General features: G+C 46.4%; 1 protein-coding gene across 1 annotated transcript in view; it reads left to right on the plus strand.

Moving 5' to 3' along the window:
* Nucleotides 1-3,821: 3,821 nt before the first annotated feature.
* The window catches only part of clmpb (CXADR like membrane protein b), a 48,134-nt gene continuing 24,317 nt past the window's right edge, over nucleotides 3,822-27,638 (plus strand). The window contains exon 1 of the mRNA XM_084674798.1: nucleotides 3,822-4,273. Coding sequence (XP_084530924.1) covers nucleotides 4,213-4,273 — 61 coding nt within the window. The 5' untranslated portion in view covers nucleotides 3,822-4,212. The remainder of the gene's footprint in view (nucleotides 4,274-27,638) is intronic.

The following is a 27,638-nucleotide window of genomic DNA, read 5'->3' on the forward strand; positions in this document are numbered from 1 at the left end:
AACAGAAACACACATACTCAAAACTCACTGATGTGCCAACTCTATGCCAGTCTTTTATTTAAGAATATTGCCGATCAATCACTGGTTTGTAGACAGACAGGAAATGTGTCAAGTGATGCTGCAAACACCATCGCAATGTCAATGAAAACCAAACTTCATGTGGTGTGCAATGCGGTGGAAATGATGATTTTGCAGCTAGATTGATCTGTTTACCTTGACATGCAGTGGACTGGCTGTGTTACAGTGAGGTCTCTAACTTCTCAAAGACAACACCACGTCACTCGGCACAAACAATGTTCAAGTCCCTTTGATCACAATCTAAGGCCTGACCTCGATTGATTCATTCAAGCAAGCAGCTTACAAAGTCAAAAGAGGAGTCCCATTGGCTGCACTTGGCCTGCGCCTAAATATGATTCCATCATCTCTCTCTGGGTCTTTAATCAGTGCATGATAACATGTTACAACATCTTTCTCTCTCTCCCCTTCCCTCGCTCTCTCGGTCTCCCTCCCTCTGCCTGCATGTGATCACCACAAAAGATCCTCATAAATAACTTGAGCTGCAGAGCAACATCTGCTTTTGAAGTCGTTGGTCTTTCCACAGACATGAACACACTGCTACCACAAATGTAAAAAATAAAGAAAGAGAAGCAGATGCCAAAGACAGAGAAAAGCAACGCACGCTAATTCTATGCCACTGGAGTGTTTTGCAGTTCCGCATAGCCATGACATCATGCTGGATTCCAAATGAGTTTGTTGTTCCTTCCCACGTCTGACTGTTTCCTCTGTCGTCAGATACGTGGTGATCACATTTTCCCCACATTTGGCACTTGAAGGTACAGCAATCCTGTTATTGGATTAGAAGTTGCCTGGGAAAATATGCAGCACAAGGACTGGGCAGGTTTCTAAGGGAGTGATTGAGCCATACTGACCCGTAAACAAACATCCGATTTTCGATCAATAAGCAGAGTGGCTTGAGATGCAGAGCATAAATCTCAGAAGACCTCTCTCTCTCTTGCCCTCCTCCCTCATTAAATTACGAAAGATCTGTGAGCCGTGAAACAGTGCCGTTGAAGGATCCCAACGGTGCCTAAAAATAGAGGACCCCCAACCAAACAAGATTTTTCAGTTCATATTGTTACTTGAGAATCTTTTGAACTCTGTCTCATTTCCTAAGGTCAGAGGAGAGAGAGAGAGAGGTTCTCCAGAGGGGATTGAGACTAGCCAACGGTATCCATACAGCGACATCTCATTGGGAAAACTGTTACACTTCCCCATAATGATGATGATGTTACAACAAGGACTGTACAATTGTGAGTGTTTCATGAACACGGGTTGGGTCCGTTTTGTAGCTCACATGCGGCATCTCGCTGGTTCACACTGAAATTGCTCATTTACTTAGGCTAAATGTTGCGAGTGCTCGCAAACAAAAAGGGAAGCTGTGTTGAGAGTTTTTATTGAAAAAATGATGGAACCAGTTGCACTTAAGAGAATGACATTTTCACTGGGTTGAAAAACAAGTCCCAACACATAACCATCATCAGTTTTAAAGATAGGGTTTGTCAAACCTGTGATATCATTATTATGTATGGATATACTTTGAATTAGAAATGTGCTATATTGCTGTGGAAATGGATTAGGCTTTGCTCTTACGACTGTGCAAATGTGCAAATGGACTATGACCAGCTACTGAGGGGTAAAAGATTGTTGTTATTTCCTTCCCTAGAACAGAACGAGTCACTGAGCTGTGCCTCAGAGACTTAGTGTGGGAGTTAGCCAGTCTCTCTACTTGCAAGCATCATAAAGACGTGTTGGGATAATAATTAATAAACATGTGTCTCCTGGTTCCACCTTTGTCTGAAGCAAACAGGTGGAGAATCTTCCACAACATATCAATCTACTAAAATGAAAGAAACACATTTTCCCAAAGCCACTGATGAGGCCTGAGATTCCGCCTCTCAATGATATTGAAGGTGGAGCGTGTGGCACATTGTGATTCAAACCAATCAGTGCGGAAAAACCGGAGAAGCGCACAAGTGGCTTCTCCGGGCCTGTGGTATAAATATCAGCCATCTGTGAGACCATCTGCATTGGGGTGCTGTGTCATCCAACCAAGCCAAGCCACCGCACTCGGACAGGTTGGACGTCTGCAGAAGGATCTGTCCACCATTTGTGATGGTGGATGACCTGCTGCTGCACGCTCATTTGAACAAACACTGAACCTCCACGTTGCTCCTCTAGTGTATTAGTCTGTTTACCGACCGGGCTCTGATAACATATGAGATGCCACTCGATAGAAGTTTCACATTGATGCCTGTTCTTCTTGGCTGTTGTGTCAGATATATCTGCAGCTCTCTGGTGCACCCCACCAATATGTACCTGGGAGAAAGGAGGAACAAAACAGTATTTCGGGGAGCCATGCACCATGCAATCAGTGCAAAGGGGATTGTCCGATCAACTCGTATTTTCTCTGTGTCAGATTGCACTGTGATATCATACACTACAGACCAACCTTGATAGTATTGCTCTGTTGCCTACCTATTGTGATTGCAAGCTGCTAACGTGGATTGCACTGCCTTGAATTGCAGCTTCAAGGGTAATCTGCCATCCATCATAGTTTGACAGAGTTGAAAAGGCATGCGCTACTAGTTCTGCTTCAATTCTATGAATACATATTTCGACAGAATATTCATTTCGATGATTCAATGAAATATTTTTAGCCGTCAGATGAAATTGGAGCCATAAAAAAGTGTCAAATAATTATATCCGAAAAAGAACAAACATGACTTGAGGATGAACAAACGGTCCTGTGACAGATGAAATGAGAGGCACAGGCGAGCTCAGCACTAGTGACATTGGCTCGATGCTTGTGTGTGCGTGTGTGTGTGTGATGTACGTGCACGTGCATGTGTGTGGCATTGTTTCAAGCTATCTGGCAATTGGGACGGAAAAGGGACATGTGTGTGTGTGTGTGTGTGTTTGGGGGGGGGTGGGGGTGGGAGAGCTGGTTTGTGCTTTGCTGCAAGAGCCACTTCAGAGAGGTAAGGAGAGTGGTAAAGAAGGCTGTGGGCCACAAAGGAGCCCATGGCCCTTTTGTTATTTCTGTAGATTGTTCCGAGGAAGGATGGGGGATTCATCTGTCTCAAGGCCTGAGTGCTGGCTGCAGCAGTCTCCCTTTCTTGTTGTTTACTTAACAGAGCTCATGCTCAGGAAACACTCAAACACATCCAGAGAGCCAACAGACAGATACATCAATTGTGCTTGGATGTGCATTGCATTGACAAGACACTGCCCGGAATTTTTCAAGACAATAGAATAACAGCATACAACCATATTCAAATAAGTTACATTAACATTTTAATTTTACATATAAAGTAATAAATAAAAACAACAAAAACGTCAGCACCGTCTGCACAGCTGTTAGAGCAAGCAAACTGACGCTATGATGGATAGATTTGAGATACGCGTGATCTATCACAGTATTAATTAATATTATTTGCTTAATCCAACAGATGTGCAATTGCTCTTTAAAAATTTAATGAAAACATCGTTTAATTATAAAAAATGATTGATATGACAGTGACAAAACAAGGTTCATTTACTCAGTAATTGGTTCCGGTTGTTTGTCCTCGTGAATGCGTGGCCTAACACCAACATTCAACATTAAATCAAAATATCAAATGGTATCGCAGATATGCTTTCAACCCACTGATTATCATGCACACAGTAAGAGAGCTAGCTGCCTGCATCCCTATTCAACTGCCCATTGTGCTTGGAAGATGCTTTGTGGTCATACGAGGCTATACAGCATTTGAGCACTTCAGACTCTAGAGGTCTCCATCCTTCAGCATCCAGCATCCACCTTCTCGCCCCCTCGCATATTTGTGCAGAGGTGAAAAGAAGAGAATAACGCTCACAGTGGCAACGGAGACAGGCGGAATCTGAGACACGCGTCCCACACCAGACAGAAAAGGAACTTTGATTTTAAAGGCGAATATGGTACAAATGATCGATATGAAAGAGACGCGTTCTTTCTCGAAAGCTTACACATCCCGAATGTGTAAGATATGATGTCCTTGGACTCTGCTCAATATAGATTTACATTGCAGTTTTTTCTCTACCAATTGCTGATGTGCTGCTTTATTGTGACTGTTGACTTGGGTCACCCGAATGAATTTTAAGGCAGCCTGAGCACATTGTTTCCAGCTTCGTTGCATGGGATTTCCAGACTTGTCGGGTGTCACGATGTCTGCAATATTTTGCTCTTTGTCTCTGGGTAAGTCCCATTTGTTATACATTATTGACTTACTGAACTGTCTGTTATCTATGACATGACTATGGTGTTAACCTTTATATATCAGAATCATTGTTTCGAGTTCCTATCAATTTATTATTGGCAAAACGTTGCATGCATATGTTACACACCTATTCCGCAGTTCACAGGGTAGGCTACATTTAAGAAATCCATTAATGCAGCACATTTCTATCTTTCCGACATTAGCCTTTAGAAATAAGAGATAAATGCATGGTTAATGATGGGAACTCGTTTCCAATGAATTGGAGCTGAATAAGATCTCATTTTAAATTGTGGTCGCAACTAATTCAGAAAAAGAGCAAATAAAACATCTTTAGAAGGGAAAAAGTTGACTTAAAATAAATCATTTCTCTATAACAGTCGCCTGACATGGAAATTAAAAACATATGTGTCGGTTCTATGATGACTGTACATGGCTACATTTCAGGCGTTCACTAGCCCGTCACCGAACAAAGAAAGCTTTAGTGTTGGCAGACATTCCTTTAAGTTTCCGTTGTTTGCTAATGAGAGATTAAACACAACTACTTCTTAACAGTAAGCACAAAGGCAGGGCATGAGAGCTGAGCGGAATAACATAATTTGTTGTGACACCGACTGGTAATAAATAGACCTACTTAATAGATGGCCGGTGGAGGGAGAATGGCTTGGTTGGTGCCCTGAGATATAAGTGACCGCAAGACTAAAGGATGGTCTCTCGCGTGCCCGCGTGTGCCGGGGTCAGAGCATGCGAGCTTGTGAGAGAGGGAAAGGCTTGTCTTCAAGACTCACAGTAGTCTACTTGTATGGTGGTTAAATATCCCAAAAATAACATTCCTGTGATTGAGAATGCTATTACATTCAAGCTAAACTGTCTGTTGACGTTATATATTGAATTGTATAGCGTGTAGTATAGTGTGTTCGGTCTTGCATCCAGACCAAACATTTGTAACTTGAATAAATATTGTTATTAAGTCTGGCTTGATAATGGGAAATGAGAACATCTGGAAATGTCTCTCTGTCATCTGAAGCTGAACGAGATTCAAATTCAGTTATTTTATTGTAATAGGGAAGCACAAGCCACAGACTCTACAAGCAGACTGTGTAAGTTAGGTTTATTAAACTTCAGGAAACAGCATTGCATCACAAGTTGTTGATGCATGTTTTAGCTATGTGTCATGCTGTGGTGTACCATTCATGTCTCAGGTATGATGCTACTCCCATTGCCGTAGACAGAGAGCACACCATTGTTCTTCTGGTAGTTCCTTACTGAGGTGTTGCCATTTTTGCATGTTCTAACTGTTCACTGTAAGGATCCCTTGTTTTATATTGCCAATGAATATTTGAATTGCATTACCATGATAAGGATGATGTTGGTGATGATACTGCTGAAGATTATGATTGTGCTGTCTGTTACAGTAATGTTAGATGATTAGTAGAGGAGGACAGATAGTAAGTAAAGGGTAAAGCGTTATGACAATTTTATGTGGTTACCGTCAAACGTGTCCTACCAACTGTTTTCAGATATTTGACATTCGAATGGAGAGTGTTGAGTTGACAGCCAAGTGACACCCTGAAAAATGGAAAAAGAATTCCATGGCTTGGAATCAGGGTGAAGGACATCCTAAGATAACATCAATATTTAAACCAGACCACACCAGAGGCCCAGCAGAGAGAGGAAGGGGCCTTCTATTATAATATGATCAATACTCATTAATAGGCCTCATTTCCTTTTTATTTGTCGTTGGACTTGGAGGTCCTTAGACCCCTTTAATTTAATATCTGTGGGAGACATAACATCCAGAGTTCACATGACAGATAAGTGCCGCAATTAATCGCAGCAAAATTCCTTTTATCACACCTTTATCATGCAGCCCAGATCTCAAAGTGAATCCAGTGTAGCGAGTGATATGAAGGTAAAACAGCTTGAAGTGGTATTAGGGAAACCCAAGTCAAGGAGCTTAATGATGGATTGCCTGCCTGTCCTTGCCCTAGTAATGGATGGTTTTGAATTAAAAAATTTCAATGACTGTCTTGGAAGTAATAACAGATTGTAATTCATTGGACAGAAATTGAATAGAAAAAATGAGTATCTCATCCGCCCAGAGTTCATTGCAGACCGCACATACCTCATTCTGAACAGAGCATAACAATGTCACCCTAACTATAAATGCTTTGTGCAGTCTCGCTGCACACTGCTCTCTGACAATGGCAGAAGCGACACAGTAGTGCATGTTGAAGCTTCACTTCCATCTCATTTGATTGAGACGGGCGTTGGACGTTCATGCATAGACCCGTGGCTACAGAGTTGAATGTCTGCCGCCATGTTCTATATTTAGCAGAGTCCCAAAGCATATCTCCCATGTGAAGATGACAGGAGCCCCCGGTGCCAGAGGTCAGGAAGTGACATCTCGATGTGTTCCCTCTCATCACACTCCCACGCATACCCAAACTGCCTCTATTCGATATTCACATATAGACGAGCCATTTTGATCACTTGGTGTGATTATTCAAGTTATTAGGTTACCAAGGAGAATATCAAAGTTCTTCAACTTCTTGTCACTTCATTTGAATCTCATGGATATAATTACGTAGTCATTTTTTTTTGTGTAAGTTGACTTGGCAGTTCTGCTTTATGGGACCAAAATCGGTATTTCACAGGTTTGGCCTGAGCCATGACTCCAAGGTGGATATGACATTCCTGTGGGGTTGAGTGACAACTTGGGTCTGAATCCTTTTTTCCATTTTTACCACCTCTCCCCTTCTCCTTTCAATAATGTTCTGACTCACCAAAAAATATATGCAACGGATGACTGCTTTCACAGCTAGAAGGTCAGCACTTTGACACAAGAAGTGCGAAGAAGCGGTCAGACATGATATCCATCGCAGGCATAGCTCCATGGCAATACATGCGAAAACAGGAAATCCAACTACAGTCCAGCAACAGTCCCGATTGCATGGGGCGCAAAGGATGGATCAACCTTTACGGGGTGGTTGAACACAGAGGTCAAAGAGAGCTGTCAAACAGACTCTCAACTGTGGTTTCTCAAAACCAGGTCCATGCATCAGTGCAGAGAAATACCCGCTGGTCTGCAGCACTTTCTCTTTTCTCACACAACAAATAAAAAAAGCATTTATGGAAGTGTAGCAGTAATGGGCAAAGCAGAGAGCCAAGGAAATGGTCTCAAAGAAAACCAAGGGCTTAGCTACAGTATGCAACTCACACTTTTTAGTTTTGTTTTACAATCAAGTGGTCCTCAGAGGAGAGAGGTCATGTTTTGCCAGTCACTGGCACAATAGATTCTGCTTGAGACTCATATCACTACGAAACAGCAATTTGCATCCCAAGCACATTTTGCAGATGTGTTACTTGACTCTTATGGCCTTTAGATGACGGTATGTTTTTCCATTGCGGTAGTCATCTTCTTTGTGTGGAGCGATCCTTCATGTTTCATTGATTGAGGAGCTTTTAGCCTGAAGGTCTTTCTGTCCTGTAGAGCAAGCCCTGTCCTGTGTTTAAAATGAGCAAAAGTCTAGGTGAAAGAGTGGATGTTACTGTACACACCTTTCTGACTTTCGCTTGTTCTCTCTCTATCGGTGTCCCTCTCTCAGTCAAACATGTTCACAATGAGCTGTTTATTTTTACCAACCAAAGACATCCAAGGTAGAAGTGAAGGTCACTGGTCACATGGAAATGAATGTTTTAACAGAACAGATCTCATTCTTCAGCACAACATTTATTTTCCCAACCCGTCTTTTTTTAATGTACAATTTGATGGAGATATAAAGCTAAAAGATGCAAGGTACAAAGTTGAAATTGAGTATGTAAACAAAACATCTCTGTTTTACATTATGTGTTTGAAATGTTGCTAAGAATGATAGAGGGCACACATGTCTGCACATGACTGGCCCTGTTCTGTTTTCTGACCTATAAATCCTTGCCTCTTTTTCATCCTTCACTGGGAAAATTACTAACAGATTATTTTGGAACACATGAACAGGAACTGCCTATTTCACTTCACGGCTAACCTTTGACAGATGTTCTTGGGAGGCTTCAATTCACGTTAACTCAAGCCACATGCATGGAACTGCAGTATATTCATTCTTGAAAAAAAGGCAAAAGTATTTTTTATGTTCTGCATCGCTTGAGGTGGCCCTTCCCTTACAGGTTGGCAAGCTGGGTTCAAATGTTAGAATGCCCCACTGCGCTCTCTAATCTGTCCAGCCACGGTCATTTCCCAGCAAAAGCAAGGATTTCTGCGTTGTTTGTAGCAGTAAATAATCATGAAAGTCAAAGGAGCTTGGACGATTACGGGCCTTTATTCATGAAACCTCAGACCGCTTTGCTGCCATTCAACATAAACAATTTTGATTCTGGTCACTTGGATTGTTTTCTGATGACGCTAAGACCAAATAGTTAATGAAACAATGACACAATGGTGAAGCTGTATTTTATGAACTACAGAAGGAGACAGAAAGAAGATAAAAAGAAGATAAAAAGAAGAGAGAAAGAAAGAGATAGAGAGAGAGAGAGAGAGAGAGAGAGGGAGAGAGAGAGAGAGAGAGAGAGAGTTGGCATTATCAATTCCCCATTGATGTGCTGGTTTGGTCCTGGTGCAACACACCTCAACCTAGTACATGTGTCGGGAGGAAGACGACAGAGAGATGATAGACGAGATCAAGATCTTCAGGTGTCCTACATTGGGTTACAAATGATCTTCTTATCAGGGGAACCCGTCGAGATGCTCTCATTCGGAACATCCGACCCTACAGTGCTCCTCTCAAGCATTCGTTGCTTAAGCGAAAACTGGCAGCCCAAAATAAGGCTGGCATGCTTGTCTTTTCCCAGCAGAGTAGGCTTTTGATCTATGCTCTCTCTTGGAAACCAAGTATAATATCTCTGTTTTCAGTGTAGGGTTGAGCTCTACAGGAAAATCAACAGCTCCAACCCCCCCCCCCTTCCCCCGCTCCCCAAAATCCTTGTCACAATGGTGTCTCTCAATTTCAAGCAGCTTAGAATACTGCTTACATCACTGACATAAAATAATGTTCCTTACAATATGTTTGGTGTATGTATTTGCCTTTTCAATGGGATGGAAATTATAGATCCGCTTGAATGACACGGCATTTGCAAATAGTTTAAAAAAGTGGAAGATGTTGTGTGGAGTGTACTGCACTCACACATTGCGAATGCACACCCAAGTACACACAGTCTGACACACAGACAAATAGACTGTCATCTAACCCCCCCATTAACTTGACCAGGAGCACTCCTGTCGAGCTGAGATGATATACAATCAGTTTAATTGTTTCTTTGTTCAGTACACGACCTGATCCAGGGCGACTTGGAAGAGTATTTGTTTAGCTGGAGAATCAGTGACAGGCATGTCGGATATTCAGACATTGTTGGTCGAATACGTGTTCCACTCATCGCACAACATCCAGACCAAACCCAGAGGCAACGTGGTCTCTCACCACTCTGTGATTATTGATTATCATGGCCAAAGAAAGTTTGGATGATTCAAAAGACAGGGTTCATTGATAACACAGTTTGACTTCCAGGTAAGGCAGTCTAAGAATGCTGAGAAAAGCAGAGTAGGAGACTATCTGGACATGCATTTCCCTCACACCGGGATAGCACTAATTCACTTAGAATTGACTGTCTCTCCCTACATATGACATTCAGCTGTAATTGAATGACAAAACATTGATTACAGATAAACTAACCCAACCCATGGTGCAAATGCATGTTTCACAAGACAGTGGAACCCCAGCAGGTTCCGTTTTCTGTTCTTGTCTTTCTCTCTTTGGTTTCTGGTGGAAAGCCGAGTAAATGAATGGGGGGAAATGTTCCACGTCGCTCTGTTTAGACGCCCGCTGTTCCTTTCAATTTGAAACAGTCTATTAGCTCTGCCTAGCAGGCCACTCCATTAGGTGTTTTGAACCCGCATGGACCATTGTCTCACTCCATTTCCTCCCTCGCGTGCTCCTCTCCCCCAAGCGTTAGCGCCTGTAATCAGCATGAGGACTCCTGCTCCTCCTACATTCATCTTCGGACCCTTCGGTCGTCACAGCACGAAGCATGAAAAGATCCCAAGATGGATGGTGTTTGGAAGAGAAGAATTTGGTGGCCATTGATTAGAGTGCTTGAACCTCAGGGAAGACAGAACAGTTACCTGGCTTAGTGATGGATTAGGACTGCATTACGACACTAGATGGTTCTTCCATAGTCTTGGTGGCTGGCTGGGCTTTGAAGTTCTCTGAAATTAAGGGATGTTGAAGATTATATACACCTCTATTATAGTTTTTATGGATATTTTTGGTCACGTCCATGAAATGACACTTTCATAAATGTTGCCTTTAAATTACTAGTGTCCTCAAAGTAACCTTTTTATCACAAATAAGTATGTATATTTTCTGTTTAATTCTTAATACGAATAAATGCTTCGGTCATCACTTGCATCCTATTTATTGCTGTTCTGTAGTAATTGTATAGTGCAATATTTAGGTCCCACTGTAGTTGCTGGCTGTGTTATCTTGTTGTGGAGGCATAGTGATGGATGGTTTAATTATCGAACCACGGTGCCAGACATTTGGCTGTTCATACCAGAGCGAAAACATTGTAAACTGGATATCGCTGATCAATCGCTAGGCTGCCTGCAATTAAGTGTGTAATGCCCCTGATTGCGCTATAGCCTGCAGTGTGTCACACTAACTGAATGCCGCAACCTTTAAATGCTGAGAGGTTGGGATGCACTCAACGGAAGAAGTTTATGTTTGCATAGGAGATTAAGTTACTTATGCAGGTGCTTAGGCCATGGGGGAGAGTGGGCAACAGTGTACTGCCCCAGCTGCAAAAGCTTTTACTCTCGCTCTTTCTCTTTCCATTTTCCCCGGACACAGTTCCAGAACAGATGGCACCACCACCTTTGTTTTTTACGAGTCGTTAGACTTGACTTGTTGATGAAATGGAGCCTTTACGCTATACTGCCCTTACAGATGTGGTGTTTTATGGTTGTAACCGCCACGTCGCAGTGTCACGCAGTGCCAGTCGCAGAAATCTGGAGTGAGTTGCACCTAAAAGCACGACATTTGTGCCTTGAAAAAAATGGCCTTGTCTACAATGAGGGTGAGACTGTCAACTTGATTGTGTAGAGGTAAAAGAGAGTTGTGTTTGATGGTTGCTATTCTGTGTACCGGACACATGTAAACAGACACACACAAGCACACTGAGCACGCTAGCTGTACTGCAGTGCACTCTGGGGAATGGCAAATTAATGCTGTCTACTTCCCGAACCAAGCTCCCAGATGGATTGTGTACAGATGCTACTGTACTGGACTGTTCCATTGTCCCTACAGTTCCTCCATTGTTAAGTCATCCTTTGCCTCTTTTGTTGTCTCCACATGTGAAATGTACTCAATTATGGTCGTTAGGCAACGAGCCAGCGAGATGAATGAGATCTTTCCTTTTCGAATGTGTACAGAAATGAAAGGTGCCATTTGGAGCGGGTGGAATGCACCTCTGTGACCTCAGCCATCCTATTGTCATTTTAAGATGGACCATTGAAGTTTGAACGTCCTCATTTTTATACTAGCACACATCACTTTATTGTCAGTGTCATTCCAGAGTTAGGATATGGGGGAGTGCCTTCCCATGATTTGCCGCCGGAGGTCCAGGGTTTGCTGTGTGGGAGGGAAAAGGCGGCGTCGGCAAAATCAAGCTCTTAAGGTAATTAAAGTTGGCATTATGACTGTGTACTCAAGACTGGGACCGCAGCAAAAAAAAAAGGAAGAACGACAGCAACAGAAATAACCCTCTCACGTCAGCGCTCTCTCCGTGTTGGAAAGCGTATACGGGGATATGACGATTCCAAACGTGGGGGGTCGTTTCGACGCAAAAATTGGTAAACGAGAGCCTCTTTTGGCGGAGCGGGGCCTATTTTTAAGCCTGCTTATTTGGTCTGGCCTTGACGAAGGAGAGCGACGCTATTTACTCCATTAACCTTTCCTCTCGGACGCTCTCTTGACATTGAACAATGTTGAGGAACACTCTCCTCACTCGCCCCTCTGCTAATGAGGCAATTAAGTCCCTCCTGCCTCCGCCGAGCGCAGGGCTGAGGGAGCAAAGCTAGGAGTCAGCTGCTGTCTCAGCAAACAACAAGCGCCTTAGCTCGTCACGCGCAGAATGCACAAAGAGGCTCGTCTGGTGGGATTTGCTCACCCAACCCTCCGCCTCCGTGACCCCTGCTCCTCGTCAATGGCGACCCTCTCATCGCTGGCGATCACAAGCGAGGGGTCAAGGCGCTTGGAAAAGGGGCGAGCTGGAAAGAGTCTTCGATGTACCATTAGCCTTAGTGTGCAACGGGCCTTCTAGGGCCCTCTGAAGGGTTTCTTTGAATGTTATGGAATTGGCAGCCAAAGTCCTTGTACAATGACGGCATTTTCATTTTGATTTGACAATACAGTTAAAGAGAAGACTGTCATCTGCTCAATTTTATTGCGCCAAACGTCCTTGAAGAGTTTAACAGTATGCATGATAAAATATTAATATTTAATACTGTTGCATATTCTTTACATGCAACCATTACCGTCTGTACACAATCAGCCAACTCCTGGTAAAGTTCTGTATATTACTGTCACTATTTCAACCTAACAGTACAAACGTGTATCTTAGTATGTTTACATAAGGATTCTGCTGTGGACCAAACCCAATCTGTTTGATATACTGTATGCAATGTTGAACTTTTCAAGCTTAAAATGGAGGGATTAAGTTAAAAAAATTACAGTAAAAATGTTGTCATTTTTTCAATATGACTGCTGAGTCAGACTGCTGACTCTACGACTGTGTAATGCATACAATAGTCAATTATAACAGTGATCACTGAAATAGTTCCTATTTGATGGATTTATTTCAGCATAGCAGTTTAAAACAGACATGAAAGGAGTGGAAACGTGGAGTAGCAGTGTTTTTCAATGCAGGGCGACCTCTACGCAAGTGGAGTATTTAACATCTTTTCTTTTAGCCTATGAGTTATTCATGCTCTAGATAACTCTTGCGAGCTCAGAGGAGAAAGAAGTTTGGCCTCGGCAGAGCAGGCCTTGTGGCTTTGATAGCATAAGGGAGGCTAGTGTAGAAAGAGGTCCATTTGTCCTGCAATCTCCTGCAAGGCTCATTAGAAACACAAAGCCCCTACTTACAATCACCTGTTTCCTGATTACTGGAGAGCATATCCTTTGAATGTTGGTGTGATCGTGATTGTGCGTGGGTCTATTTTTAATCTTCAGATTGCATCTTCACTGGGTATATAGGGGATGGTTGTTAGTGAATGCTAATTCAAGCACCTCAAGGCTGTTGTGTTTATTTCCTGGATTGTTGATTGTTGAAAATGCACTGATACTCCACATTCATACCGAACACCTCCTTGTGCCCAATTAAATCTGAGTGACATTAATTAGCATATAGTTTTTACCTCCTAGCTTAGCGACAGGCTACTGTTTCATGAAGAAGGTAAATTAGCTTAGCCCAAATTAATGTTTTGAAGGGGATGCACAATACAAATGAGTTTTAAAGGCTGATTACGGCTGTTTAGAAGGGATAGGGTGACATAGCTGTCTGTCTTGCAACGCTAACTAAACCGACAGACTGCTCTCCTCTCCTCGTAATGAATCGCTGGCGTTTCCTGACAGAAGGCATGAAAGAGAACGTCTCACTTGGCAAAGAATGAAGGCGGCTGCTCATTAGTACTGGAAAGGTGTGCCGAGCAAGAGACTGGGAGATGTTCGGGCAGATTTGCTTGAAATCAATGCCTGTCTCTGAAGTCCGATCTATGTGTCCGTTTCGGCGGGCGATTGATCAGACAACTTTGACGAGCGATCCATATGTGATTTGTAATGAGACTGTGGGGCAGGTGCATGGAGAATGTGCTGAGGTGGTACTGTGCAGTGTAGTGCTAAATAAAAAGACCATTCCAGATTGTTTCCCTATTTAGACGTCGTGCAAATATGCTAGCTGGGGTCTCTGTAGGATCTGACGATCCTGTTCGGTTTGCGAAAGAAAATGTCAGGAAGGACATATTGCGTGTCACTATCTACCTGCAGACCTCGTTTCCCAATCAATACCAAGAGATCACCCTCTGCTTTAGTATGAGGGGTAGATCTTGGAGGGTGGAGTTTTCGGTTACAGGTCACATGGAGGGCACAGTAAACCTTACAAGAGTGCCCTGTAAGCAACGGCTGACCACATCTGATCTGTGATAGGCTGGGAGGAGGGACACCAGATCTGGCAGGAAACGTGCCTTGACTGCACAGCTCTCTGAAGGATAAATACCCTCATCTGTAGCCAGACATAATCCTTTCCTCCAAATGCACCGCTTACAGGGCCTTTATAAAGACATTAGACAGAGGAATGACTCTTTATTCAATATTGCAGCCACAAAGCATGGCGGGACGAGACAGTGGAGGACTAGAATTTCCCTTGTTAGAGGAAATGCATTGGGTGTGTGCCCCTGTGGATTCCTGTCTTGTTGCAGGCTACTCCTGTCTACGTTATTGTTACTGTTCTATGGTACCGTTTAGGCTACATGCAGTTAATGTTGTTTTTGGCTAGTCTGCGAGTTAGCCGGCTAACTAGAGGTCGCTAACAACCGGTATAAATGGCTAGTCTCAGACTGTGTTTTCCTGAAGTCCATGTCGATAGTGCCACTCCCCCAGTGTACTGATTTGCACCAGGGAGTGGCAGCCCATTGACAGTCTAGTTAGCTCCATTCTGGAATGGCGTTTTTGTCTACAGTCTGGTCTTTCGGGAAATCACGTTGGTGTCGCTGCCGATTCATTTTTTGGATGGGTAATGAAGGTTGTTGGGTCTGACCTAGTTACCTGCAGTCCTAGCTTGCATGTCTCTATCCATTTTCTGTCCTGCTCTTCCCCCTTCAGACTATCTGCCTCTTGGTTAATCACCTCCCACAATTGATTTCTCTGAACGTTCATGCAGCAGAAGGGGAAAAAATACATTTAACCTGTCGTGTCTTGGGGGTGGACATGTTGATGTATCGCGCAGCGCATTATCATCTAAATGCATTAGCATGGCTAGCCTTGGGGAAGCCTACATAGGCTTTGAAAGACCCAATTACTTCACTTATTGATTTCCTTTTCTCTTTTTTTTGAGCTGGTTGAGTTTGATCTTGAGTAATCCCATTTAATGTTTATCTATCTATTTTCTTTTTGACATAGGCTATTGTAATTTGATGTTGGGAGAAAATTCTTGTAAGAGCTCGGCCATTTTTCTGCCCAATGCCCAAACGATCTTAGTATCAGTCTCAATGTGCTGTTGGAATGGACTACAAGCATGAAGGATGGTTCATTCTAGCGACTCACACAGTCATTAATCCCAGTATTTATACTGTATCCACTCCCGGCTATGGCTTTGACTACAAGTAATCATAGCTTGCACCAAGTATCGTTCGGCGAAATGAACGCTACACCCGCAGAACCCAAGTCCATCAATCTAGGGGACACAATATTTTTTTTCTCTCCAACCACGCTTTTTGGCTTTAACACCCCATCTCGGTGGGGGGGGGGGGGGGGCTATTTTACAAGCCGGTCCCTACTGTCCTTCCACCATCACCACCCCCACCCCAACCCCACTGTTATTGGACAGGGCATCGCCACTGTAGCGTTGTGATGGATGGCCACTAAGCCACATGCGTCTTGCTCACCCGAGGCAACCCATATATTTCATGTTCATCTCCCTTGTAGGAACTGTTTGGTGCAGGGTTTGGCCGGGTGGGGGAGGTAGGGAGGATTGCCTGGTTGAGGTCAACATGCCTCCAGGACATTTATGGGAGCTTCCAGGTCAAGGAAAACACTGGAAGACACAAGGATGTGTATAAGTATAGGACACAAAGGGAGGAGGTGGAGACTAGAAGAGAGAGAGAAAGGCAAAGAAAGACAGAGAGCAAAAGCAAGTGGGAGGGACCCAGAAGAGTACAGCATGAGATTAATGTTTCAGTAACAAAGTCTGGAAGGGTAAGGGAGTTCAGAGCAGGGGTGGGAGGGATGGAGGGAGGGAGAATTTGGATCTGTCATTGATCCTGAAGCATTAACCAGGGTTTCAGCTATAATGAAGTCTGTGCCATGCTTTGGAGCGCGAGCATTTCTACAAACACCATCCAAAACGTATCGCATTGTCATTGTTGGGCGTGTGAATATCCATGTTTGTATGCGCGCGTGTGCATGGGGGAGGAGGACTCTGGGACTCATCCATCATTCTCCCTCCGGCCCACGGTGTCCTCAGAGGAGCACCAGGCTGTCACGGTGACATTGGGCTCATGTTCACCCCCCCCCCCTCCCCCCTCTCCCCCCCCAAAAAACTGAAATGGAAGAGCACACAACACACTTCAAATCTGGCCCCGGCACCGACACCACCCTCCGCCACGCCGCCGCCTCGGCGATGATCCCTCAGTCTTATCCCCCGTGCCACCCCCCCCCCCCCCCTACACACACACACACACATACATGTAGACACACACACCGCCGCACACCTTGTGCCGTGGGACAGATTGCTAATCAGAGGCGGTTCGAGGGCCTCCGTTTAGAGACAGCCCCCCTCCACTCCACTCCCTCCCAGATAACCTTGGGTGCGTGTTCATGTTTTCGTGCCGGGCTGGGGTGGGGGGGCGGAGGAGGAGGTGGGGGGGGGGGGTAAAGTAAGAAGGTGAAGAAGGTAAACGACGATGGCGTTGGAACGAGGGCCAGTTTATTAACACGGCACAAATAGCCCGCCGCCAACCCTCCTCCCCCCCCCCCCCCCGACGCACACACACACACCTCCAACCCCTGCCCCGCCCCTTTCTGGGTACTGTATCGGATGAGTCAGCAGGAGTGATCTAATCAATCTGTTTATGCTTGCCTCTGAGGAGGAGACGTGAATGGCACGCAGCCGGGACACTGCTGCTTCACAAGTCACAGGCTTGCCAGTTTCTCCCCAGCCTAACGAGCTACGTACGTGTTTCTGAGTGTATGTGTATAGTATGTGTGTGTGTGTGTGTGTGTGTGTGTGTGCGTGTACACTGTGTGCGTGCGTGTGAGATAGAAACTGTAAAGGCATGTGTCTGCACATGAATTGTTTGCACATGAAGCGTTAGGCATCTGTCACGGTGTGTGTGTGTGTGTGTATATTAGCATCCATTTGAGCGTGAAACGGCGGCACACACAAACACGCGTACACACGCGCACACACTAACATGCAGTAAACACGCAAAGATACACACACACACACACATTCCTTCCATCGTAAACTGCGGGGAAGGACGGCTGTCAAGGTCAGGTGACACACTGCCTAATCAATATACAATGCTGTCTTTCCCAGGAGAGGGGGATGAACATACGCAGGAAGGATGAGGGAGAGATAGGGGGGATGTATGGCAGAGAAAGAGAGACTGAGAGCACACTGTCTGCAGCATTATGGACAGTAGTACAGAGCGTATAACACAGGGGCTTGCTCCAATGGACTACATTAACCCTCTCCCCCATTGTTATGCTTCCTCTAAACCTGGGGCTTGTCAAACCACAAGACCTTGGACCAGTCCCTGGGCAACCATAAGAGTGTACGCTGATTTAACATTAGCCATGTGTGTAACACGCAGTGCAGCATGCACATGCTCACAAGCAAGTCTTTATTCATACACACACGCGCACACACACACACACACAGTCTTCTGCCCCCCGCTGACATTACGCAACACCAGTCACAACATCTTTGCGTCATTCCTCCCAAAACCCTGACATCCATCTCCTGCCTTTATGGATGCTGCGTGTGAGGGTGGGGGGAGGGCGGCGCGCCGGTGAAGGGAAGGCTGGGCGGGGATGGAGGGGTGAGGGAGGGAGGGGGTGAGGGAGGCAAGGAAGGGGGACAGATTCACAGCACGTTTGCCCCCTGCCATCGCCTCGTGTCAGCCGTCATCTACAGTGCCCTCACCGGCCTGGCCTCCTCACACACAAACATCAGGACACCTTACCTTAAACACACACATACCCCCCGTCCCCCCGTCCCCCCCTCCCCCCGACATGAATCAGCGCCAAACAGGAACCGTGACACGGCCCAGGAAGTACGCGCACACGCACGTCCTGCCCTCCCCAGGGTCGTCCCACAGCATCGACTCCTCACCTCGGTCCCGCCCCTTTCCCATTTCTCCGAGGCGCCGCCGAGACACGCGCGTCCGCTGTCGCAATTGATCGCCCCTCCCTGTCACCGCCGATCAATGGCCATCCGTCGTCCGCGATCGACGATGCCGCTTCGGCCCACGGCTCACCTGGCGACCTTGTGCTCCTCCGTCTGACCTCAGGTTTCCCGACGTGAAGGGCAAAGGTCGCTCGCCCGTGTTATTAATTACCTTCCACCCTCCCGTTCAGTTTAATGTACTATCGAACGGCAGGGACGATTGTCTTTCATATGCCCCGAGAATAACTTCCTTCCTGTTCTTTAATCGATCACATTAGTCCTGAGAAATATTACGACAGCCTATACCCTTGCAGCGAGGACAGGGATATGCTAGCCATGGCCAAAGTATCCTATGGCCACTTGGCTGTTGGAGATGGTGCACACAGCATCAGATGGTTCTCCGGCGGAGAAAGTGAAGCCCACAGTGTTCACTCTCATAAAAGCTACCCATGCATTTATTTGCGCCCGTGCCTGCCGTCTCCATCGAGCCGTTTCCCCTGACACAACCCTACTCGGAGAGATTCACCGCTCACAGCATTGTGTCTTATCGAAGCCTGGCACGGTGAAGGAATGTCTGAATAGCGCATTTCAATCATTCTGCCACGGGAGAACTCTAATCTGACTCTGCTGCGCGGCATATGTCCTCAACTCCCCCCTAATCCCCATTATGCTGTGAGAAGCGAAGGTCATTGTCAAAGCATGAGGAGTGATTAAGTTAATCCACTTGTTTGGTGAATCCGATTTACCTCATTTTCCAAACTACAGGAACAATGATCCAGCACAAAGACATCAGGATGATAGCGAGGCATTAAGGAGGGGCCCCGGCTGGAAAGCCGTCTATTATCTGTGTACATTATCAGCTTCCTGCTTCAGTCCCCTGTGTTTCCTACTTCTATTAGCCCAGCGGATTGGTAATGAATACGTTCAGAGCTATCTCTGCTAGAGAGGGGGAGAGAGAGATCAAACCCAGGGAAAGAAAAGAGGGAAAGGGTGAAAAGAGAAAGAGCGTGTGAAAGAGAGAGAGAGAAAAAAAGAGATCAAACCCTGAGAGAGAAGGATAGAAATAGACCGGGGGGGACTGGGAAGAGATGAAAGGAGAGAAAGAACCCATTAACAGCGAGATGATCTTCGGTAGTTATGGATCTATCCATCTATATAACTACAGCAGCAAGGCACAGTGCCCTAGTGAGCATCGGTCCGGTTCTGAGACCGGCCAAGCTGACTTACGCAGTGCAGTCGCATTCAGTTGACTTCATTAGCAGTGGCTCCTTCCCTTCGCATAGACTGGAGATTTACTACAGAGCGGGGCAAGAGGAAGATGCTGCTTCGTTAACACACCCCAGAGATCTGTGCGATCGGAAGAGAGTGTGCGTGTGTGTGTGCGCGCGCGTGCCGGCATGTAAGCGTGCATGCGCGCGTGCAATCATCAGAGACTTGCGAGCACACAAGTCTCTCTGTGTACCGATGCCATTACACTCTCTCTGTCACAAACATCCCGGTTCGTGTTGCTGCCATACTCACAAGGACTTTTTCCGCCATCTCATTGCTCATTGCGCCAAAGCCCCTTCACGTGAGGCAGTGAAAAAGAGAGAGGGAGACAGGGAGAAGATGTTTAGACACGTTCACCGGGTCCTGTCGAGGAGCGCTCAGTCAGTCATAATAAACAGAGACACAATTAAAAACACCTGGTGCCCCTCCACCAGTTATTAAGTCGAGCTCATAATCATCAGGGGGGTAACCGCTCTTCAGACATAATGACGGTCTCTTTTCCCAGGTGTGTCTTTGTGCCTGTGTGTCCATGTGTGTGTCTTTGGGTGTGGGGGGCTCCTGTGTGTCCATCTTTCACTCCCACAAGTGTGCAAATCAAGGTGTGACCGACCCAGAATAATATCTATCTCGCTTCAATTACGGGGTCACATGAAACCGTGTAGCCATACCAAAAACAGACTCAATCCTCCCTCCCTCGAAAAGAAATGGGCCCTTGTTATTCCGGGATTCCTAGTCCTCCCCATGTATTCTTGACAATCATGCAGCCATTTTTTGAGATGCTATCGTTTCACTGGGTGTTTGGCTTGGACTTGGAGAGTGGAAGGATATAGATGATAAGAAAGCCTCAGGAAGACTTCACATATGAAAGCCACTTTTCTTTCTACTCTGTTGTTCTCAATATCTTATATCCTCCACCACGAGCTGCTTGTTTTTCTGCCCAGCCTCTGGAGGCTTTGCGAGGCATACTCCTCGCAATGGGGGTAGCCGAAGACCTTTGAAGTTTTCCCTCCTTCCATGTGCTCTCTCTCTCTCTCTCTCTCTCTCTCTCTCTCTCTGTCTTCCTATCCTTCTTTTTCATCCCACCACCCAGGGTTAGCTCTCGCCTGTTTCAAACTGAGTAAAGGGTGTGTGTGTGTGTGTGTGTGTGTATGGAAGGGGGTTGGGAAAGGGGGGTGGTGGTTAGGGGTGGGGGTATATTCGCTAAGCAAACTCTGAACTCTCCCTGCCTCCAGCTCATTTGGAATAAAGAAATAGGGTGGGGGGGAATTAGATCTATCCAGAGATTTGAAGAGTCCTACCGATATAAATACTTCATGATCAGGATCTGAAGATGGCTAACTGAAGCTCCAAAATTAACCCCTCACCCCTGTTTCCCCAAACCTCCCCCCCCTCTACCCCCGCCTTTTTCTCTCACACGCTCATCAACACTCGCCAGGCGTTTGATAAATCCCAGAGTTGCATCAATCATAATTAATTCGTAAATTAGTTATCGCGGAGCGTTTCATTAGGATAAAAAAAAGGTGGATGGCAGCAACAGCTTAATTACATGCCATTTCCTTGCTTTATTATTTTCTCAAGGACCATTTGTAATGATGAAGAGCTTAGGGCCCAGAAAGGGAGACGATGCTTATCACTCTATTTCTCATGGAACCAGCTAGGCAGACCCCTGGGCAGCTATTTTTAAGGACTACTTAGCTAGCGCTTTGCTAGCAAAAACAACAAATATAGTGTAAAGCTAATGCTAGCATAGCATGAGGCTCTGTGCTTCTTTGGGACCTATGTGCTAATGAAATGCTATTTAGCAGACCTTAATGGTTTTAACTGTTAAGCCTCGTTGTCTCCTTGCCCATCCCTTTGTGCTATTAGGGTTTATGCTAATTCCCTGCTAACATTCTGCATGACCTCGTTCAGTCTGCCTAATTCAAAATCTCTTTGATCTTGGCTAGTTACAAATGATCTCAGGTACTCTAATCAAGGATGGCTGAGAGTTTGAGTTCTTTAAGTACACAATTAGCTCAATAGTGAAAAACCCCCTCAGGGTTCCTTCAAGCACCTTCAAGGATTCTTTTTTTTTTTTTTTTTTTTTGCTAGTTGGCAAAATCCTCCTGACTATGTCAGGCTTTTGCCTTTACAGAGCTACTTCAGAGTGTCTAACCAGGGTCTATACTTGTCCCTGTAAATGATCTCCCCACCCACCATGGGAGCAAGGAAGCAATGATCCATTTGAACGCGAGACACTCCCCTATTACTGCACAATTGAACCTGGCGGACCTGGGCCAGCCAGGCAGGCCACAGTCAGGCCGGGCGTTCTTCTCATTTGTACAGTAAATGGGTTTTAAGAGCTTTAATCCACCCTAAATGAGTAAATCGGGACTCTTGAGCCGGTTTCACCTGCTTCCTAATCAATCAGACTCTTATTTGCTTTCGCTCTATTTACAAAAGAGATTTTCCCGCGGGCGCTTTGAGCTTTTCGAGAAGGATATTACAGGGAGCCAGGCAAACAGACAAAGTAGCATAGGTCTAGTTGGAGGTGTGATTGATGAGAAGATGTGAATTTAGTGATCTCGACTTAAGTGGGGGACAAGCCCGGAGTGAAGAATGCCACAGATGTGAAGTCGGGGAGATGGGAAAGCTCTTAGTGTTTACATGCTGGTCCATTCTAAGGGGGTAAGGGACTAGGGTAGGTTTGAAGTAGTTTCAGCCTGAGATGTGCGTTGTGTCAACTGGGAGGAGGCTGGATCTGAGATCTAGGCCTCAAAAACAGAACTGGAGTCCCAATTATTTGTGCACTCTGTCTCTTTGTCTCTTTTTCTCTCCATCCCCTCTTTCTCACAGTCACACTGGCTGCATTTTTTGTTGTGCCAAGCAGAGCCAGGCTTTTGCCAAATGCCATTTCTGATATCAAGCAATAATGGAAACAGGGTCATTGATAATATTAAGAACGATGCAGAAGACAGGATGACAAGAGCTCGAAAAAAAGAAAGAGAAGGAGAGAGAGAGCAAGAAGAGAACAGGAGAGAGACGCTTGGAACTACCAAGATGAAGCAATTGGATCGCAATCGGCTCGGCTGTTGCAGTAACATTGAGTCTTTGTTGAACCTACTGATGTTGACACCTCTGTTGCACTTTGTCTGCATAGCTGCTAATTTGTTAATCGTGACAAAGCTGCGAACGATCCAGTGAGCATAGAGGACATCAGACTCTTACTTCATGTCAAATGTACGCACACGGGCTTTTCCCATTGCTTTAAATAACACGTATCCCAATTCTATATTGTGTATACGTTATACATACATGCTATATTATACTATAAATAGTGCTATGTGATGCTTAGAAAAAGATGGTGATGATGAGGTCTCATGTACGCTAATCTTTTCAAAGCCTATTCACTATCTACAGGATTGTTCTGTATCACATTTCTGCATATTGCTTTGCTAAGTTTTGGTCCCATTTTTATGATTCACTTGCGAGGTTGGCAGTAAAGCCTTCACAGGCCCTATGGAGCTATTACACAGACAGAGTGTACGATTCTGCATGTCCAGCGCTCCTAGGAAAACGCCCGGTCGTTTGGGTACGGGAAACGAGAGAGACGGCCCACCCCGGGGTTGGTGGGATCCAGTTTCACACCGCCGGTCGGATGCCAGATGTTGGCGGACGTGAAGGGGCTAGGCGGGTCCCGGCAGCGCTGACTCCCAGATGGGAGAAAGCTTGGCGAGGACGTGCCTGTTCTCCACTTGGCATAACTCAGTGCATATGGCCCAGCCCCAGCCTCAGCCTCAGCCCCAGCCTCAGCCCCAGCCTCAGGCTCTGGGTAGCCCTTGTCATGTTCCAAGCAGCACAGGAAGCTAGATGCTATGGTGGCCCATCCACAACAGCATTTCTCCCTGTCTCTTTGAATATAATTCCCCTCAGCATCTCCCATGATCTCTTTTTCTCTCTGTCTCTTTTGCTATCTCTTTCATTTTCTCTTTCTCTCCCTCTCCAGTAGAACATTTAAATTTGTTGACCTCTTTAGAACCCTAAACAGCATTCTCTAGGTGAGAGGAATGGAAAGACGGAAATATTTAAGCTAATTACTTGAATTAGCATTCATTGTTTGGGTTGCAGGTCTTCCTGGTCTTTTCATGACGGCATTGAGTGGGCTCTTGATTATAATCGCCACCCCTCTCCCCCCCGCTGATTATAATTGTTGTTTTTTTACGGCTGATCTTGTTTACCGCGGTACCATTTCACTTTGACAGTAGCCCACAAATGAGGTGAGGTCTGACGGGATGATGGTTTGATTGACGGATCATTGATCCAGTGAGGAAGACAGATGAAGGAGCCAGGATAGATGAATCAGCCAATAGCCGCAGTCAACATCTATCACGCCCACACCCCCCCACCACCCAACCCCCCACCCCTTCTCCTCCCCTGCACACCACCCCAAGGTTACCTACAGCCGTCCGCTCTGCACTCCTGTGTAGCTCCATCCTGTTTGTCCGGCCAAGGGGCGTGGCCTGGTGCAGTATAATAACGATCCCCACCAGGTCAAGCTGGGGTCCCCACCCCACCCGACCCTACGGGACCCATGTGACCACTCAAAACCAAGGTGAGTGATGGCCTGTTACGACAGGGAGCGCGAGTGTGTCCCTGAGGCTGATGAAAACACTGGCTGATGGGCTGTATTTACTGCTGTAGCCCCAAGGACGAGACTCACGGGAGTCCCCCCCTCCCGGCTCAACCTCCCATCATGCACTGTGGAGAGAGGGGGAGGGGGGGGGGGGCCTTGGCTCTCACACCCCCGTGAGTTTCACCTCTGGCGTCTTGGCATTTAGCAGGTTGAGCGCGAACCGGTTCAGTGCGGGAAGAAGCGCTGAGGCGCCGTTTTGGGGAGTGTGCGTGGTGTGCCTTTTTGGCACGTGTGTGTGTGTGTTTGGGTCTCGGCGATGTGTGAGTGTGTGACGCCGCGGGGTCGGGGAGCTGACGGCGTGTCGCTGATAGTGTCCCTGCCGCGACGTGAAGGTCACAGCGCTGTGGCTTTCATCTGGCCCTATCAGAGGAACACCACCGTGGCTGTCAGCTAATGAGTCTGGGGTGGACAGGGAGACGGGGGCAGGAAGGTGGTGGTGGTGGTGGTGGGGGGGGGGGGTTAGGTCGTAAAACAAAAGCACATGGATTGAAGTGTGGGAGTGGGTGTGTGAGAGAGAAAGAGAAAGAGGAGGGGAGAAGGGAGGAACGAGAGAGAGATGTTTTTCTCAGACCGAGAGTCAGAGAAAAGGGAAGAAATAAAGAGAACGGAGAAAGAGAGAGAGCGAGCGAGAGAGAGAGAGAGAGAGAGAGAGAGAGAGAGAGAGAGAGAGAGAGAGAGAGAAAAAACAGCTGGTCACTACACAGACAGGCCAGAGACGAAGCTGTTCTGACTTCAGTAGGGAAAGAGGAGAGGAGAAGAGACAGATAGGCTCTCTCTCTTGTGGCTGATCAGTGCCGGCCTGTCCCAGGCACAGTGGGCTGGGCCTCCCGCAGCCTCACCCAGCCCCCCAGCTCCTCACAACCACAGGCTCCAGCTAGGAGCCTCCTGCTCCCTCTCCACACGCTCTCGTGGGAAGAGAAATGAAGGGTAGGAGGGGGTGAGGGAGGGAGAGAAAGAGAGATAAAGACAGAGAGAACGGCGCATGCGAGGGAAAACCTATAGGGGGGAGGGAAAGTGGAAGGAGAAAGTGTTAAAAAGGTGTAAAACGAAGAGAAAAAAGAAACGGAGAGAGGAAAGAGAGAGAGAGAGAGACGGCTCGCTCCCAGACAGCGCCTTGGGGCCGCCATCGTCAGGAATGATGGATTGGGGCGAGGGAGGTTGGAAGGATGAGGAGGAGGTGGAGGGGGCTGGAGCAGAGCACTGCGGTGTAGCATGACTGATGGGAACATGCATTATTTTCCTGGTGGGTGTGGCTAAAATGCAGACCTTGAGCACCGTACAGACTACTCTCTGTAGGAGGCTGGGATTGTTTTTTGATGCTAGTTTCTTTCCATCCCTTCATCTTATAACTATACACAATGCTTCCGTTGAGAATGAGATCATGCCACTGTTGGATGTTGGCAGCAAGTTAAACATGGCCAACACAGAAGAGTCTGTCAATAGCAGGGCATTGGCATATGGAGAGAATGTTCTGGAAGAACGTCTGGTAGCTTATAGAACAAGTGTGTGTGTGTGTGTGTTACATAGATAGCATAAAGATGTGCTGCTCCCAGTGCATGCATTATGCATTATCCATATAACTTAATGCTTCAGCAAGCCCATTAGAATCATTCTGTAACAATGTGCAGAACATGAGTCACAGTCAACCTTGTGACATCATTGCACAACCAATGCCCCTGTGTCTGTCATTTACATATGCAAATGCTATTTGATTTCGTAATCTAACCATAACCTCTATACGGTCATAGGACCACTTCCCATTGGTTGATGCCCAAAACCTTATTTACATAGTCACAGATATTTAAAACTCTCAAACAATTTCTCCATCACCCTAAAACAACACTTTTATGGCCTCTTAGTGGCTTTTCGACTCAGATCAATATCGGGGTTCTAGATTGTATACCTTGTGAAGAAGTGATCTTTAATGCTCCCCCATAACAGTATGTCAGTAGGTCTGTGCATTTGGTGCTATTGCACCCATCATTCAATTATAATGAGACCTCTTACGATTCCCACAAGCCACCATGGAGTTTGACTGTTCAGTGAACCTCTTGTCGGACCCGTAAATACCCCGCGTCTGTCTGTAGGACAAGCACGAAAGAGGCGATTTGCAGGAACGACACTCTGCCGTGCGTACGTTATTTATCACCGAGGATATGAAGCATGAGGGGATGGTGGGAACACATGATAACTGGGCCTGTGATGTTTCAGTGTCGACGCACACTCTCTGCCTTCAAGTGTTCCAAAACTCACACTTTGAGCTCGTGAAAAACGGCGGATGAAATACAGCAACGGCGACCAACTCTTTTCCCCACCAGGCGTTGGATTTACACGTTAGTCTCAAGTCGTGGATCCCTGAACCGCTCGGGTGTGGAGGGGGCAGGGGAAGGGGAGCGTTGGAGTCGACTGACGATGTCTCCACGTATCCATGCCCCCCCCTTCCCTCTCTCACCGCCCAGCCACCTCCCCTGCCCCCCCTCCTGTTTCACTGATGGCCCCGTGGGGAACGTTGTGCCCCAGGACAGTATGACAGGAAGCCAGCTCTCCCATGAAAGGCAATGGGTCGCCGCCATGCCTGTATAAGGCCGGGAGAGTGGCGGGTGGTGTGTGTGCGGTTGGTGGAGGTGGACGTTTGTGTGTGTGTGTGTTTCTTTATTTGTGTGTGTGTGTGTGTGCATGATGGGGGTGGATGTTTATACGTATATGAGTGTGTGTGTGGACGTGTCTGAGTTTGCATGTCTGTGTGTGAGCGTGTGCTCAACGGGGGTGGATGTTTACATGTACGTGTGTATGTGTGTGTATGTGTCTGAGTGTGTGCGTGTGTGTGAGTGTATGCGTGACGGGGGTGAATGTTTGTACGTATCGGAGTGTGTGTCTGAGTGCTTGTCTCTGTGTACGACAGAATGTGCATGCCTGCTTGGTGGAGGTGAATGTTTGTGTGGACTGCCTGTGTGTGTGTGTGTGTGTGTGTGTGTGTAGGAGTGGGCTGCAGACCAGCAGCAGGCTGACGTGTGCGGTTCAGAGCCACAGGGACTGACAGTGCTCTGCTCTCCCTCAGCTAATCCAAACAAAGAGCTGTGCCGGAGCACCAGGGAGGAATGTGCACACTGTTTGTCATGGCAAAGGAGAGGGTCGCCAAGGGCTTTGTGCCTGTGTGTGTAAGTAAGTGTGGGTGTGTAAGTGTGTAAGTG

The sequence above is a fragment of the Hypomesus nipponensis genome, chromosome 15 (genome assembly GCF_054491055.1).
Source record: "Hypomesus nipponensis isolate SF chromosome 15, ASM5449105v1, whole genome shotgun sequence".
NCBI classification, from domain to species: Eukaryota; Metazoa; Chordata; class Actinopteri; order Osmeriformes; family Osmeridae; genus Hypomesus; species Hypomesus nipponensis.